The sequence below is a fragment of the Mytilus trossulus genome, chromosome 12 (genome assembly GCF_036588685.1).
Source record: "Mytilus trossulus isolate FHL-02 chromosome 12, PNRI_Mtr1.1.1.hap1, whole genome shotgun sequence".
Classification (NCBI taxonomy): Eukaryota; Metazoa; Mollusca; class Bivalvia; order Mytilida; family Mytilidae; genus Mytilus; species Mytilus trossulus.
In genome coordinates this window covers 19524186-19543030 of record NC_086384.1, presented here as the reverse complement: position 1 = coordinate 19543030, position 18845 = coordinate 19524186, and the positions used below count along the sequence as shown (strand labels likewise).

At 32.3% G+C, this 18845-nt stretch overlaps 2 protein-coding genes across 2 annotated transcripts in view; one reads left to right on the top strand and one right to left on the bottom strand.

Moving 5' to 3' along the window:
* Positions 1 to 18845, top strand: part of LOC134693151 (uncharacterized) — a 108677-nt gene that overhangs the window by 47144 nt on the left and 42688 nt on the right. The gene's annotated exons all lie outside the window — the stretch shown is intronic.
* LOC134693485 (uncharacterized) lies at positions 9980 to 12168 on the bottom strand. Its single transcript, XM_063554320.1, has one exon. It carries the CDS (start codon positions 12076 to 12078, stop codon positions 10834 to 10836), a length of 1245 nt encoding a protein of 414 aa, XP_063410390.1. The 5' UTR covers positions 12079 to 12168; the 3' UTR covers positions 9980 to 10833.

Below are 18845 nucleotides of genomic sequence, written 5' to 3'. Positions count from 1 at the left end.
ACTGTACTTGTGTATGTATTGAACTGTGTAACAGCCTATTGTAGCTATAAGCCTTCATGAATCTTAAAAATTCTCAATACATCAGTGAAGCTGAGGCCAGACAAGAGGGGGGCAGGACCTTTTTCAAGACGTAGGAATCAGGTGTTCTTAAGCTTATGATTTCAGGATTGATCCTTTCTGGATCAGGGAATTCTTTTTTCCAATTTCCGAATGTCGGAATTTTAATTTCATTAAATTTGGGAGCTTTTGGGATTTCGGGATCAGAACCCCACCAACCTCCCCTCAGACAATTCAGTCTGTGCACTCTTGTTAAAATTTAACAAAAGAATATCTGGTCAATACTTTAACCATAGATATATACAAGATTATGTCAAAGATTGCTGATGTCTCTTGCATTAATTGAAACCTGTCTCATTACTTATAGAGATGTACTTAGATAGGTGAATAACTTGCATGGAACAGTGACAAGATAACAAATAACTTGCATGGAACAGTGACAAGATAACAAATAACTTTGATTGTCGGATAAAAATGGATAAAAATAGAAAGACAAACATTAATGTGAACAGATGTGCAAATCTTATTACACAATTGATTTTAATACAGGAAGTAGACAATACCTAAGGGGAAAATAATGATGTGAATTCTAATGAAATCATACTGTTTATAATTCACCACTGAGACAAATCTTTCTTTTTGTTGTCTGAGAATATTTGATATAAAAAAAACAATGTCAGGGTAAAAATTAACATATTCTGTAACATTTTAATGTACTATATGTCCTTGGTAAGAAAACTCAATATTTGTTGTCATTGGAATGTTAAATGTTAATGTTTTGTCATTTTTAGGAATTTAAATTTTGTATGGATGAAATATGTTTGCACTAAATGTGTAGCATATAATTCTTATGTTAATAAAAGCCTATTGTGAATTTAGTCATTACAGGGAAAATTGTCCTTGACTTCTGTATATTTTACTACTGTAAATATCTTTAGGAATTTTTTCATTTTTTATTGGTCATGGTGTTGTCAGTTTATTTCTTTACTTATAAGTTTGAATTTCCCTTTGGTATGATATTAAAATTCCTGGATCTTTTGCACTCAGGCGACTAGCATAAAAATATAATAATTATGCTAATTAAAGCCTATTGTGAAAGTGATAATTACCAGATCATTCATTAACTAAGACTGTATGATAGTTATTTAAGTCATTTAGTTATTACCATATTATCCATGAATCACAGAATGTTATTACTTTGACCATGGATGTTTGACTAGAAAAACTGTATATGACAGCATTGTATTTGTCCTGATTGTGTTACACACACTGGGTGACACTAACAGATGTTTTTTTTTAATTTATTCTGACCTAAACATGACAAGAATTTAGTCATTACAGGGAAAATTGTTCTCGACTTCTCTGTATTTTACTGGGTCTTTAAAAGCTAAAATTGTTCTCGACTTGGGTGCACATAGTGCAGAAACACTGACCTATCTGTATGATATACTAGATATCTTAAGTAGTATATATATATCATTATGAAGACTGAATATAATAAAATTTTTGAACTAGAAATTTGAAATTAGTAGGTTTTTATTTGACAAATATTAACCCAATTAGGTAGTTATTTTCTTTTATTTGAATTATTTTTAAATTTTGTTTTATTGTGGATTCATTAATTTTCGTTGGATATAAATTTTTGTGGATTTTTTGGATTCAGAATAATCATGAAATTAAATGTTCAATGAATCACAAATTTCCTATATGCTTGTTTGCAGTCTTAAACTAAACCAAAAAAATGAATATCGGGCCCGAACATATAAGTTTTTCTATAACCATGAAAATTGGTACCCATGTAAATAAATGAATCCCCAGTACCCATATTCATTATATCAATAATGACATCACTTGAAGTGCATACCATTGGACATATAATTTGTAATTACTGTACTGGTACCTTTCTGCTATAATTGAGGGTAGGAATGCCCTTTACCATCAGGTGTCCAAAAAAAATTTAACCTTGATATGTTGGAGGTCTCAAATGGAATTATTATTTTTGTTGTTATTGGAAAAAAATTAACAAGATTTGTGAAAATCAGTTGATTTTTTATCGTTTAGGAGAAAGTGTACATTTAATTTATCTTCAAAAAGTTTACCACCCACTTTGGGCTGCATTCTCAAACAACCTGACTCCAAGGACGCTCTGAGGCACGATGCCAGGGGCTAGTTAAGGTCTGACATCCGCTCTGGAAGAGGCCCTATCAGGAGGACCTAGGCACCCAGATATCGCGCCAAGTGATGATGCAACAAAAATTACCTTAAACATTATTTGGCAAGAAATTTTATCAGTTATTTGTCACAAAGGTATCCCCCATTACTGCCCTCATAATTGACTTCCTTGTAGTTTGCTTGAGCAATGCATGCATAAAATAACATAATCATCTACAAGCTTGAGACATCTTGCCATCAATAAGTTTGCAGCAATCTTGCCACTTTTGTGTGACCAGCATTATAATGAATGTTAACTTTACGTACATGCAGGAAGTGACAGTCAAGTATCCAATTTGATCGTTCAACAACAATGAAATCCAAGTTATGGTTTTATATAAAAATTGTTTGGGGGCGGTCACTTTGGCCTGAATTTACCAATTCATGTGAAATTTAAATAACTTTGACTGTCCCTTTGGTATCGTTCGTCCCTCTTTCATATAGATTTACAGGATGGTAATTGAGATTGGATGTTGATTTTATTTTAGAAAGATATTGTTAAAATATATGTCAGCAATTTAAGGAAGGAAAAGTATGAATTATTCACTCTGGTAGATAAATGGTTCATAATTCATATATTTTAAAGGTCATGTATAATGTCATACCGACTTTTACAAATTCTGTTTTATTTAAAATAAGTATGACCTATATTTATCTGTAATTTGAAAGAAATTAAAATATATTTTTATTGTAAATTTACGTATTCCTAAATAGAAATTTATCAATAATTACACAGAAATAAATGATAAAATTATTTTCTCTATGCTTATTACCCATATAGTTACAACGTTAATAGATATTATAACCTTGTACTTTTGATACATGTTTTAATGTTCGTAACTTGAATTTGATCTGATGAATAATTCATAAGACGTAGGAGCATCAGCTGATTTGTTATAGATGACATTGTGTTTTCACGATTTGTCTCAAGGCACTGGGTCATATCATCGCAAGCTGTGCATATTGTGGTCTAGTCACCGATTTTATTGTATGTCTAGGCATTTAAGATAATTTTACGAATGATTTAAAATTTTCTTTACATGTTTTTTTTAATCTGAAGAATCATTGACCTTTTGTTATTTCATGCGTTATGAATTTGTGAACATGATTTTTTTGATTTTTTGAATTAGGACACATTTGCTATAAGAAAATATATATTTTAACAAAAAAATCAAATTTGTTGAATGAAATATTGGGTCTTTAAAAGTGTATTTCAATCAAACATTGCTTTATTCTGAGTTCCACTGTACATAATGTATATATCAGCCATGAGATAACAATACTGTGGATTTGTTAATTAATATTTGTTTGATACCAATTTTCGAGGATTTCATGGGTCCAGGGAAACCACAATTTAAATGTTCAACGAAATACAGGTTTTCTAAAGGGATGTATGCAGAATTTGCCAAAACAACGAATTTGAATATCCACGAATCTACAAGTTTTTATCAATCCACGAGAATTGGTACCCATGATAATAAATGAATTCACAGTATCTGACTAATATGATGATCCCTGAGTCGTTTTGAGAATGGTAAGCAGATCCCTCTAGACATGTAGTGCCTGTTGTATTATCTTTACTTATAGGTTTACTTAGGTTCTTTTACTGATACAGGAACTAAAGTTCCTCTTCATCAGTCTCTATATCTAAATCTTCTCCACTTCCAGTGATTGGTGATTAATAGTCTTCGTACATCATTGTTTGGTTGTTCCAGTATTCTGTTACGTATATAATAATAGATTCACAAATTTACTTAAATCACTTTTGAATATTTATAGAGGATTATATCTACTTTTTGCATAGATTTACCTTGAGATTATATCCAAATATATTTGGTAGTCATTAGTTTGAAATTAAATCATTACTCCAAGATCACTTTGAAGGTCGTTTCTAAGATATGAGGTCAGACTTACGTACAGTATGATTAAAATCATGCAGAAATTTTACATGCATAAACATTAAAAATAAAAAGATCTATTTTAGGCTAATGTGTCACACATATTAGACATTTTCAGACGTATTACACTCATATTATGCAATTTGTTATCATATGTCTATTCAAGGTCATTAAAAAATATGCAAGATTTGAAAGAAAAAAATAGAATTAAGAATTTATAACTTTTTTTAATTTTTTTTATAGATAATAATAATGTTTAAACATAATGGCTTGTGATTTTAATTTATATTATAGAAAAAAGGGGGAGAAGATAATAAAATTCATTGAAAACTCTTACTAAGTATATCTTTGTTAGATTAATTAACAAATATATAGAGTGGGGGGCTCATATTCGCCAGGGACACAATTTCACTGTTTTATGATTTTGAGGTGTAAAAACATCAAAGGATGGCTAAAATGGAAAAAATATGCCGATAAATTATAATTTTATAACAAATATGATTAGTTTTTAAACTTAAACAAAATTACGGCACTTACTGCAAAGGGCTGAAAAAAGGCCAACTATTTTCAGTCAATTTCCTGAATGAAAAACAGGATTTTCAAAGAATTTTTTTTTAGTAATTTTTTGACTGATTGGCCTAAATTTCTGTTTTTTTTTCACCTTTGAAATGTCTGCTGTTGATCTTTAATAAAATTAATTTGATAAATATTATATAAAGCTGCATTCATTTAGTTTTAAATAGATGTGTAAAAACGGCGAATATGTGTCCCCCATTGACAAAACATCAGGAAATTTCAAACACCCTTTAATCTAACTTTACAGATGATTATTTTCAAACAAGCATGTTTTCAAGCTTAGGAAGGTTTTGCATTTGAAGTTATCTTCATATAGAAATATCAGTATACTTCAAAAACATGTAGACCTGAACATAAACTGTAGAAAACATAGAAAGATATGGCGAAAATGAGCACCCCACTCTAAGTAAAATTTCATCAATATAACATTTATAATACACTTTATGTCAGTACATACATAATGTAAAAAACAAAATTGTTTGTCTTTTTTTTTAATAATTAAATACATATGTTAATAAACATGTATGTAATAAAAAATAATGAGTTTTGCCATCAATTCAGATGTTTGTTTCATTTGAAAAATATATCTCTTTTACTATTGAAGGTTTATTAATATTGTCCGTTCATTTTCTTCAGTTTCTTTCTACTTTCTAAAAAAAGGGAAAGTTACTCAAATGTATCCAGTTTTAATGTGGTAATTAATGGTGATTGAATCATAACTGTATCTATTTATAGACATCTGTACTGTAATTCTCAGTATTAACACCTACTAACTAACCTACTTATCTTTAGTACTGATTGATGACACGTCCATATATGTTAATACTATAAGTCCCGTTTTAGAGAATACTTGTATGTATTTTATATATTCAGTAACCCAGACATGCTATAGACTCATGATCATTTTTATGTATTAATCTATATATATAGGTGACCAGAGTATAATGAACCCATAATTTGAATAAGGGTTGACATAGAATTTTGCCCATTAAATATCATTGACTTACTAATAATATATATCCATAAATTTATTGGATATCAAAACTATGTTATTTTTATGTCTTGTACTGATGAAATCAAAGAGGTCACTCAGAGGCATTTTTGCACCTGTCCCAGCAGCCTCTGGCCTTTGTTAGTCTTGTATTATTTTAATTTTAGTTTCTTGTGTACAATTTGGAAATTAGTATGGCGTTCATTATCACATGACTAGTATATATTTGTTTAGGGGCCAGCTGAAGGACGCCTCAGGGTGCAGGAATTTCTCACTACATTGAAGACCTGTTGGTGACCTTCTGCTGTTGTTTTTTATTTGGTCGGGTTGTTGTCTCTTTGACACATTCCCCATTTCCATTCTCAATTTTATTAATATATCCTTTTTCCACCTTCAGCTTTATCAAACTTATCAATTATTGATAGTTATCAAAGGTACCAGGATCATAACTTTATAAGCCAGATGTGTGTTTCGTTTACATTAGACTCATGTAAGTGACGCTCAGATCAAAATAGTTATAAAGCAAAACAAGTACAAAGTTGAAGAGCATTAACGTTTGTTATTAGGTCAATATATTAATGGAAACCACTTAAAGTAAGTCAATGACATTGATAGGCAGAATGTATTATCATTCAGATACATCTTATTTCCAGGGAGAGTATATTGCAGAAAGTTGACCTTAGTCATTTTCAAAAACTGTCCAGTAATTTAAGTGTTAAAGTTGGTAAAAGTTAGTTTAAAGATATGTATATATAAAATTCTACTGTGTAGCTCTTGCAGTATGTGCATGTGCATCATGCTACTCCCAGGAAAGAGTTGTTATGATAGCGTGCAAAATGTGACACAACTTGCAATCGTAGAACTTGATCAGAATACCAGGCTGCATTGACTCTACTTGGTCCTTAAGTTTCTGCAAGACCACAGGCCCTAATATATGGTTGAAGCCAATTTAACTGCAAACCATAGTGCTTGGACCTTGGATCTCTTTCAATCATGTTATTACAATATCTTTTGCCCTGTCTTCTTCAGATTCGTGTCCTGCCATCTGCATTTGAAATGCAGTGTCAACTTTTGTCTTAAAACAGATAATCCTCCTTCATTGCTGATGTTGCTAATTTTGATGTAAGATGGCCCTATGTAGTTGTTCACTTAGGTGATGTGTTGTGAGAAAAGCATCTCTTGTAGAACAACCACAACTCAGGTTATGTGAATACAACACTGGACTCAGCTGAGTGTATCATTACTAATTGATCTCTGGTTAATTCCTATTGTCTGACAAGCAGTATGAGTTTGTCAGAGGAACAAGTTCGGAAGATGTTGTAGTAAGATGTAGCAATTCTGTCATGGAGTTGTTTGTCAATTTAACTTTTTGTTTCATTATAGCCTTCAGATAGACATTTGATGTTGCATACACGTGCATGCGCGCCTTTATGTATGTGCCTGTCCCAAGTCAGGAGCCTTTAATTCAGAGGTTGTCCTTTGTTTATGTGTTACATATTTGTTTTTTGTTCATTTTTATGCCCCACCCAAGATAGTAGAGGGGCATTATGTTTTCAGGTCTGTGCGTCTGTTTGTTTGTTTTCGTTCGTCAGTTCATAAAAGTTTTTGGTCAATGTAATTTTTGATGAAGCTGAAGTCCAATCAACTTGAAATTTAGTACACAGGTTCCTTATGATATGATCTTTCTAATTTTAATGCCAAAATAGACTTTTGACCACAATTTCACAGTCCACTGAACATAGAAAATGAAAGTGCAAGTTTCAGGTTAAGGTTTTGGTCAAGGTAGTTTTTGATGAAGTTCAAGCTAGACCTATCAACTTGAAACTGAAACACATGTTCCCTATGATATGATATTTCTAATTTTAATGCCAAATTATATTTTTTTCACAATTTCACAGTCCATTGAACATGGAAAAGATAGTGCAAGTGGGACATCCGTGTACTTTGGACACATTCTTGTTTCATATAAATTAGGCCATTAGTTTTCTCGTTTGAATTGTTTTAAATTGTCATTTCGAGGCCTTTTATACCTGAATATGTGATATGGGCTTTGCTCATTGTTGAAGGCAGTACGTTGACCGATAATTGTTAATTTCTGTGTCATTTTGGTCTCTTGTGGAAAGTTGTCTCATTGACAATTATACCACATCTTCTTTTTTATAATTAAATTCATTTGCTAAGACATGGGGGGGCTGTCCAGCATTCATACATCCTATTGCCTGTTCACTTAGTCAAGGTTTCAGTTGTGACATCAGTACTGCATCAAACAGATAATGATGACACAAGTACAACAACTTCCCGCCTCTTAAATACCCTTAACGACCTTGAGGCACCAATTCAATCTGCATATCATCATCATGTTTCTAAGGCCCTGAGTGAAAGCAATATTAGAATAACTGAAATAATGAATGCAGTAAGTGGGAATGGAGATTTAACACAATTTTAGCATCATCTAATGGTAATTTCCCTTAACTAAAATTAATCATACTTTTCAATGATTTCGAAAAATTGAGATTTAGAAAAATATGACATTTCTCTTGCAGTTCAGTATAGTTATTCTGGATTTTATTGGACAGACCTCCTAATTTACTTGAGATGAAATTGATTTATACTGCAAAATGTTTCTATGTATAGTTCTAAAATGAAGAATGATCATATAGATCAGATTAGAAATAGACATTAACTGTTGACTTTGTCTACCACTTTGAGTGGTCTGGGGAGTTCACTTGACCTAATAAAGATATGATTTATAGAGACAAACATTACTTTAGCAGTATTCTATAATTGAAAACCCAATGATGATTCTGAAGGAGAGTTATTCAGTTTCTGCTGGAACTCAATTGATTATTTTCTAATTGATCTGAAAAGTTCTAGTGACCCAATACGGAGATAATAAATGGAGGAACATTTTACACTAGAAAGATCATTTATTTAGTGACCTACTGACAGCAGTAAGGAGAATTATTAAATGTCCAGTTGCTTTGTTGATTATTTCCTTGGATTAAGACTTAAATACTTCCATGTCTATATAAGGCAGATATCAATTATATTTAAACACAACTGTACTTTTATAGACCTGTCATACTAGTCAGGAGCCTGTTGTTCATTGGTCGTTTCTTGGTTTGGTTCATAAGTGTTCCTCATTTCTCAGTTTTTACATAGATTATACACAGCTGGTTTTCATGTTTGAATTGTTTACACTAGTCGTGCATTGTTTGACCATAGCTTGCTGTTCAGTTTGAGACAATGCTTTGTGTTGAAGGCCATACTTTGGCCAATAATTGTTAACTTTTTACACATTGTGAATTGGATTGAGATTTGTCTCATTGACACTTATTCCACATCATTTTATGTAAACCAACTTATTTTCGCTAGCGATTTATTTTCGCGACTTTCGCGAGGATAAAAATATCGCGAATATAAATCGTTGCGATTATGTCAATCTTTGATCTTTCCTTAATAAACTTCATCAAGTAAATCAGATAATCGCGAAATTAAATAGACGTGAAGTGGTCAAGAAAGGGTAAAACGCGAAATAAAGTATCCGCGAAAATAAGTTGGTTTACAGTATGTAGATTTTTAAAGGTTTCAATTTTCTGAATAGTTGCTGAATAGAGTCAACAATTGTTTTACATTGTCTTATCGGGGTCTTTTATAGCTGACTATGCGGTATCGGCTTTCTTCATTGTTGAAGGCCGTATGGTGACCTATAGTTGTCAATGTTTGTGTCATTTTGGTCTTTTGTGGATAGTTGTCTCATTGGCAATCATACCACATCTTCTTTTTTATGTCATCCATCTCTTTTCCAAAATTGTAAAATTATTTACCGGAAATGAGTCTTCTATCAAATAACTCTGTGAGATTTAAATCTTAAATTTTAATCTGAACATTTGAACTTCCTTTCACTATATAATTTGACTATAGTAGGTTTCTTTCCTGTTAACATTATCTATTTTGATAAAATATTTGACACATATAAAGGCCAAAAAATATTTTAATCTATTGATTTGCCTAAAACCAATGAGTTTTTAAAAAGTTGATGGTGTATATTGTAAACAATGCAAGGCTTAATGTGTAAAAATAAGATGGTATGGTTATGAATGCATCATATAACAACTCTCCATCACAGAAAAAATGCCATAAAAGTTAACAACTACATGACACCATAAAGCCTATAACAATGAGCAAAACCAAACCACAAAGTCCATTATTAAACACCAAAATATGACAAATGTAAACACGTAAATCATATAGCCAATGGCCTGATTTTAATATTAATGCAAAAAAACAAATGTAAACCAATTCATTTATTTATGACATAGGCAATGTACAAACAAAAAGCAAAACCAAATATGATGTACACGCATGATACTTATCTTTTAAACAGATGCATCTGGCATACATCCATTGTTCTACAAAGGTCTGATAGGGTTCATCTTGAACCTTATTTTCATAGACCAATGATAATGAAAAGTCTGTGTGGTAAGTATGAAAAAATATTCCCATAAGATGTAAGTTACAGGAACTTAGTTTAAATGTCTAAAAGGTATGATATCACTCAAAATAAAAATTCTACAAGTTTTACTCTTTGGCTTAAAAATTTAAACACAAGAAAATTTATAGCTTACTAATTTTAATGATTACATTGTGTGGAAAGTGGCATTAAACAACCCTTTAGTAGGCACCAAAACATGTTGATAAATAAATTTTCTGCAGCAGTGAATCTAAAGTGTTACATTTTATGTGTTTTATCATAAAGACTGACTGCATACTAGAGGTATCCTCTTTAGGTACTCTACCATAATACAGATTTACCTAAGGCGTTGGTTCACTTTTGTTAAAAATATGTGATTAAAACTTTTTTACATCTTAACTTTTTTCCAAAATTTCTTGAAATCTGTTATATGAAAGCATGAAAATAAATCATATCTAATGTATTTTACAAAAAAACAAATCCTGCAATGAAAGTCCATTATATTTTGAAAAGTTAATTTATGATTAAACAATCATAAGTTTATGACTTTTTAAGTGAAAATGTTAACAAATAATTTCTTTGCTATGATGGTTTATATTTGTTTCCTAAAGTGGTTCTATCTTTCACTAGATTCCAGAATATTCCAACTCATAAAGTTTGGCCTTTGTAGTGTCTGGACTTCCTGCTTCACTAACACATCCTATATAGATAGTTCCTGTTGTAGACAGAGCAAGGGAGTATGGAAATATGATTCCCATGTCACCGAGATTGTAGTATGTAATACTTTGTCCTTGGTCAGTCAGCATATGCAATAAATGATTTTTCAAATCAGTAACAACGATATTATTTGATGGTGTTGTTAGTATTCTTTTAGGTTGAAATGGTTTGTTCCCTGTGTTGACATCAGGGTGACCAGTATAAGTTCCTAGAATATCTCCTCCTGGTGATAATACTACCACTCTACCTCTGTGGTCATTATCTAACCAATCCACCACACAGATGTTACCATTACTTGTAGTAGCTACACATAGAGGGTAGGTGAATAATCGTTTGTTATGTTCATCATGTTCATATTCCTTTAGTTGTTTTCCTTCCTGATCCATGACCACCACCACACGTCTTCCAGTGACAGGGAATGCATTACCTCCAGGATAGGCTCCTATGAAGACTCTGTGATCACTGGTCACATGGATACTGATTGGATCCAATGGTTTTACATCATACCTGGAATCTGTCATCTGTCCTGTCATGGTGTTGATAAGTTTGAGTTTAGTCCCACCTGTTGTAATAAGAATGTTATTTGAATGATTTTTAGCCATTCCCCAAATCTTAATGTTTAAACTTGTAATAATTTCAGTTTTATCCTCCCTAAGTTTGACATGTTGTAACTTTGATCTGATCTGATTCCCCATCCACATAGAACCATCAGAACATACTGCTATGTAGTGAATATCAGTAAGATCTGTTGTATATTCTTTGGATATTTCAAACTTAATCTTACTCATCTGTTTTGGCTTCTTTTCTACTTTGCTTTCGTTATAGTCTTCTTCTTCAACCAATTCATGTCCATTATGAACTTTCTTAGCTACACACTTCAGACAGATAAATGTTTTGCAGGTTTGACAGAAAAGGCAGCATGCTTGTCCCGTATGGTTTTCACACTTAATTTCATTGAAAATAACATTTTTTCCTATATCCTTTATATCTGTTATCTGATGATCTTTTGCAATTCTTAAGTGCACTCTATCCAAACACTCACTGCACATTAACAGATCACACTCAATGCATTTGAACTGGATCCTATTTTGACCTTTGCACAGCTCACAGCCTACTGGAATTTGGCCTTTTTGTAAAGAACTTGCAAACGCCATTTTGACAAGTTATAGATGTCTGTATTATATACTTCCTTGTGCCTTCTGTCTTTAAATAGCATTTTTAAATAATCTAAACTATGTTATGTTTACAATGTGTAAACATATAAATGTGAGCTGTGCAAAGTTCAAAATAAGATATAATTTAAATGTATTTTGTTAGTTAATTTAAATTATAATGAAAGCTTATATTGAAGATGTTTTTTTCAACCTTATATGTATATACATATAATTGATATGATTTTATATGAATACAAGTATAGGAATTGTCAGACAGCCATTTCTTGACTCAAAAATATCAAAAGATATGTTCATTTTTGTTTTTTAAATCTTCAATTTAATACACTATAACGTATTATAAGAAACCATTCTTAGTTCATGCTAATGCCAGTGTTGTTAACAAACTTACAAACTTTTCAATTTCCTAAGAAATATATGAAAAAGAATGTTCGACTTTTTAAATAAAATACTTCAATATTTTGTCGTAAGGCAGACAACATATAAAAGATTTAATTCATAATTCAAAGACCATTATGATTTGTACTCTAAGTTGTCCTTAAACTGGGAAAATGCTGGAAGGGGGGGGGGGGTGTATTTCAATAATTAATTGATAGGGGTGAGACTGTGGTTCTGTTACCCCACCCTTTTCATATAATTTAGATTTTAAAAATGTATACCTTACATATATTGCGTAGGTCAAAATGCTACCGCTTCTGATATTGTTTTGGTTTCATGTAGTGTGTAATGTAACAGTGGAATACCAAAGTGCCAAAAAAGGGAAAAAATTGGTTGATAAAAACACAGCCGAGAACACCAAGAAAGATGACAGACAAAGTTATGGGAACTTTATTGACCTTCTCATATATTTCTGATAGTTTTCCCAACCTATTCTCATATTTTCAAGCTTGAAAATGTGACCTATTATAGCGTCACATCCTATCCTATTTCTTTGTATACAGGAAGTACCCCCCTCCCCTCCCCCGAGAAAAAATATAATCTGAAATCAGTAGACCAGATTATGCTACTCAGTGTTATGTGTACAGATAAATATAGGAAAACAACTGAACAAGCTTGTATATTACTAGGATGATTCAGACTTAACCCTTTAACCCCCAATCCCACCTGTAGGCATGATGGCAGCAACCATTCTTTGATGGCCTGTATGACCCTCCATACTTATTTTGAACTACCCCACCTGAACTGTCATGATAGCAGGGACTACAACCAAGCAGTACATGGTCCATAAACTCTTCTCAGAGCTGTTTATGAAAATGTGGCACTTTGAAAGCTGTTTAAGAGTTCAAAATCAGAAAAACGTGAAAAGTAGCCAAAATCAGGTGGGGTTGGCATCTTTTGATGGCCACTACGTTACTGGTAGTCATTGTAGGTATAAACTATTATCTTAAATGCATGCATAGGTGGTATAGGAACACAAAGAGGTATAATATGACCTATAGGAAACTTAAGTCTGTAAAATGTAGGTCACCGTTTTGTCAAAAAAACGTAAAAACAGACATTTAGGCAGACCTGACTTGACAATAAAAATTTGCCAGCAAGACACGTTTAATTTTCTTAAAAGTTTGACAAAGTATTTACTTTGACAATTTGACAAAATTATAAAAATTTCAAAAAATTTGAACCAACCATTTTATCAGAAAAATTGCACTGGTTATATAGCAGTTTGACAAACACTTATTTTGATCATTGAGAAGTTTAATATTCCTTCAACAACACAACGTAATCAAAACGTTTAGCTGATTTTACAGAGTTATCTCCCTGTAGTGTTAGGTACCACCTAAATGTGTAAAAATAAGAAGGTATGGTTATGAATATCAATATGACAACTCTCCATCACAGACCAAATGCCATAAAAGTTAACAACGACATGTCACCCTAAAGCCTATAACAATGAGCAAAACTAAACCACATAGTCAGCTATTACACGCCATAAAAATGACAAATGTAGACCAATTCCTTTATTTACGATTTAGCAAATGTACAAACAATAAGCAAAACCAAATATGATATTCTTGCAGGATACTATCTTGTATACAAATGCATCTGCCATACATCCATTGTTCTACAAAGGTCTGACAGGGTTTTATCTTAACTTAACCTTATTTTCATAGACCAATGAGAGTGTATGTGGTACCAATGCAGTAAGACTTAAGGGAGATAATGACGTTGCTAACATAAAATGTTATTTTCACACTGTCAAACTTAATATGACTTATCGGGAAAAGATTCAGTTTTCGACAGATTTTTATCCTTCAAACTTATCTAACTTGAAAACGAGTTCAGAGTGAGTGATGTACCTCTCTTTTTTAAATGCCATTTTGTTTGATTGCGTAAGAAGATGTGCCAATTTTCATGAAAAGTAAATAGTGCAATTTTTTTTAATTAGATAAATATACAGCAAAAAATGTATTCGTGAACATTTGATAAATATAAGTTATTTGAAAAACAAATTGCACAAATTAAGGACATTTATATAAAACAGAATTTACAAATAATTAAACAAAAAAAAGCTTGTATTTATTTATTTTTTAAACAAAAAAGTTATGTATTTCTGTCGAAAGGAAAATTAAGTTCACAAAACCGAACTTTCAGCAACTATAATGGGACCACATTTTACTAAAAAAAATAGCACATGAAGGTATATTTTTTTATTACATATTTGATTTAATCAGTCCAAACAAGAGCCTATATGCATATATTCAGCAAAATTTTAATATGCGATCAAAACTAGTGTATGCCCTTAGGAATCTTTTTTGAAGGTCAAACAGAAATTAACAGAGTGGCAATTTGTCCGGCTAACCAAACTAATAGTGCCAGGGCTATTTGTCCTGCCATGGAAATGCACATGTCATATCATGTGCGTTCGGACGCGCGTGTTATATTATCTTCAGTAGCACCAAGAGGGCGTGTGTAATCTGATCACTGATATTCAATTTTAAGATGCATGAAAATGGTGATATCAATACTTATACCCCCGCTTTAATTATAGCCCCGCTTTAAAAAAGGGGGGTATACTGTTTTACCTCTGTCTGTCCGTCCGTCAGTCCGTCCATCAGTCCGTCCGTCAGTCAGTCCGTCCTATGAAACTTTCGTCACATTTTTCTCAGGAACTACACATCCACCCTTTCTGTAATTTGTTATCAACATTGATATATGTTAGCCATACCGTGTGATGCGTTTTCAGATTCATCACTTGACAACTTCCTGTTTACCGAACACTTGTATGATTTTACACATGATAGCCAAGTTGAAAATTTTCGTCACATTTTTCTCAGGAACTACAATACAAGGATTTCTGAAATTTGAATTCAGGATTTATATAAGTCAGCTATACCGTGTGATGTGTTTTCAGATTCATCACTCGACAACTTCCTGTTTACCGAACACTTGTATGATTTTACACATGATAGCCAAGTTGAAAATTTCGTCACATTTTTCTCAGGACCTACAATACAAGGATTTCTGAAATTTGGTTTCAGGATTTATATAAGTCAGCTATACCGTGTGATGCCTTTTCAGATTCATCACTCAACAACTTCCTGTTTTAAGTGAACACTTGTATGATTTTACACATGATAGCCAAGTTGAAAATTTTCGTCACATTTTTCTCAAGAACTACAATACAAGGATTTCTGAAATTTGGTTTCAGGATTTATATAAGTCAGCTATACCGTGTGATGTGTTTTCAGATTCATCACTCAACAACTTCCTGTTTACAGAACACTTGCATATTTTTACACTATTAATATTATCCACTTGCGGCGGGGGTATCATCAGTGAGCAGTAGCTCGCAGTTTCACTTGTTGTGATATTTTTTCACGGCAGTTTTCGAAATTTGACAATGGAATACTATAGTATGAACTTTTTATTGAAATAATGGGTACCAGTTCTGTGTGAATGTCCAGGTTCTCTCCAGCTATTCTTGATTCCTTGAATGATAAAAAATTACCTCACATAAAGCATGGCCAAGGTTGTAGAAAATTACAAAATTTGATGATACTGATTCCATAATATGAGATTAGAAATGGAGAAGGTTTGGGCCCATTAAAACGTTTAATCCCGCTGCAAATGTTTGCACCTGTCCTAAGTCAGGAATCTGATGTACAGTAGTTGTCGTTTGTTTATGTAATATATACGTGTTTCTCGTTTCTCGTTTTGTTTATATAGATTAGACCGTTGGTTTTCCCGTTTGAATGGTTTTACACTAGTAATTTTGGGGCCCTTTATAGCTTGTTGTTCGGTGTGAGCCAAGGCTCCGTGTTGAAGGCCGTACTTTAACCTGTAATGGTTTAATTTTTAAATTGTTATTTGGATGGAGAGTTGTCTCATTGGCACTCACACCACATCTTCCTATATCTACATACCCCACATGATGAATGAAGGTAAAATATTTGTTAAAATAACATTAACAATAAACATTTTACTTCATTTGACACTAATATTTAAGCAAAGAAAAGAGATTTGACATATATGTTTATAACAAGTTAAAGCTCATTTGACATATAATACTTATAACAAATTAAAGCTCATTTGACATATATGTTTATAGCAAGTTAAGGCTCATTTGAAGAATGATTTACAGAGAAATATATTACTATAGCAGTATTCTATAATTGAAAACCAAATGATGATTCTGAAGGAGGTTATTAAGTTTCCACTGGAACTCAATTGATTATTTTCTGATTGATCTGAAAAGTTCTAGTGACCCAATACAAAGATAATAAATGGAGAAACATTTTTCTATAGAAAGGCCATTTATTTAGTGACCTTGACTGACAGCAGTAAGGAGAATTATTAAAGGTCCAGTTGCTTTGTTGATTATTTCTTTGGATTAAGACTTAAATACTTCTATGTCTATACAAGGCAGATATCAATTATATTTAAACACAACTGTACTTTTATAGTCCTGTCATATTAGTCAGGAGCCTGTTGTTCGGAGATTGTTGTTCATTGGTTGTTTATTGGTTTGGTTCATAAGTGGTCCTCATTTCCCGGGGTTTTACATAGATTACACAGCTGGGTTTTTTTTATTTTGAATTGTTTACACTAGTCGTGCATTGTTTGACCATAGCTTGCTGTTTGAGCCAATGCTCTGTGTTGAAGGCCGTACTTTTGTCTATTATTGTTATTTTTTTACATTGTGACTTGGATTGAGATTTGTCTCATTGGCACTTATTCCACATCTTTTTGTCGAGCCTGCAACTTTTGTTGCAGAAAGCTCGACATAGGGATAGTGATCGGGCGGCAGCTACGGCGGCGGCGTTAGCTAACTTTTTAAAAGCTTTATATTTTAGAAGGTGGAAAACCTGGAGGCTTTATACTTTGTATATAGATGCTTCATGTTACGAACTTTCCGTCAGTCACATGTCAAATGTCCTTGACCTCATTTTCATGGTTCAGTGACCACTTGAAAAAAAAGTTTCGATTTTTTGTAATGTTGAATTCTCTCTTAATATAAGTAATAGGATAATTATATTTGGTATGTGCGTACCTTGCAAGGTCCTCATGCATGTCAGACAGTTTTCACTGGACCTCGACCTCATTTCATGGATCAGTGAACAAGGTTAAGTTTTGGTGGTCAAGTCCATATCTCAGATACTATAAGCAATAGGGCTAGTATATTCCGCGTATGGAAGGACTGTAAGGTGTACATGTCCAACTGGCAGGTGTCATCTGACCTTGACCTCATTTTCATGGTCAGTGGTTATAGTTAAGTTTTTGTGTTTTGGTCTGTTTTTCTCATACTCTATGCAATAGATCTACTATATTTGTTGTATGGAATGATTGTAAGGTGTACATGTCTAGCAGGCAGATGTCATCTGACCTTGACCTCATTTTCATGGTTGAGTGGTCAAAGTTAAGTTTTTGAGTTTTGGTCTTTTTATCTAATACTATATGCCATACTAAGCTCAACTATATTTGGTTTATGGAAATATTTTATGATCTATATGTCAGTTGCACAGGTTTAATATGACCTCGACCTCAAATTCACGGTTCATTGCTCAGTGTTAAATTTTTGTGTTTTGGTCTATTTTTCTTAAACTATAAGTACTAGTAATAGGTCTACTATATTTGTTGTATGTATGCATTGTTAGCTGTACATGTCTGCCTGGCATGGTTTATCTGACCTTGACCTCATTTTCATGGTTCATTGGTCTATGTTTAGTTATCTTGGTTTATGTTAAGTTTATGTGACAGTTTTTAATAAAGCTTTATACTTAGGGCTATTAACATCATATCAATGATTAGTAAAGAAGGCGAGACATTTCAGCGTGTGCACTCTTGTTATTTATACATACAATAAGAAAGGTTGTCCTGCAAACTTAGAACGTCTTGTGCTGGTGGGTCCTGATTCTGTTCCAATCAGATTGACATATGTAAATTTTTAAAGGTTTCAAATTTCTGGATAAAATTTTAAAGCTGAATAGAGTCATGAATCCATCTCTCTTCCCAAAAATGTAAAAATATTTCCTCAGCCATTGGAAATGAGTCTTGTATCAAATAACTCTGTGAGATTTCAATCTTAAATTTCAATCTGAACAATTTAACTTCCTTTCACTATAATTTGACTACAGTAGGTTTCTTTCCTGTTATAAACATTATCTATTTTGATAAAACAATTGACACATAAGGCCAGATTTTTTTTTTAATCTATTGATTTGCCTTAAACCAATGAGTTTTTAAAAAGTTGATGGTGTATGTTGTAAACAATGTAAGGCTTAATTTGTAAAAATAAGATGGTATGGTTA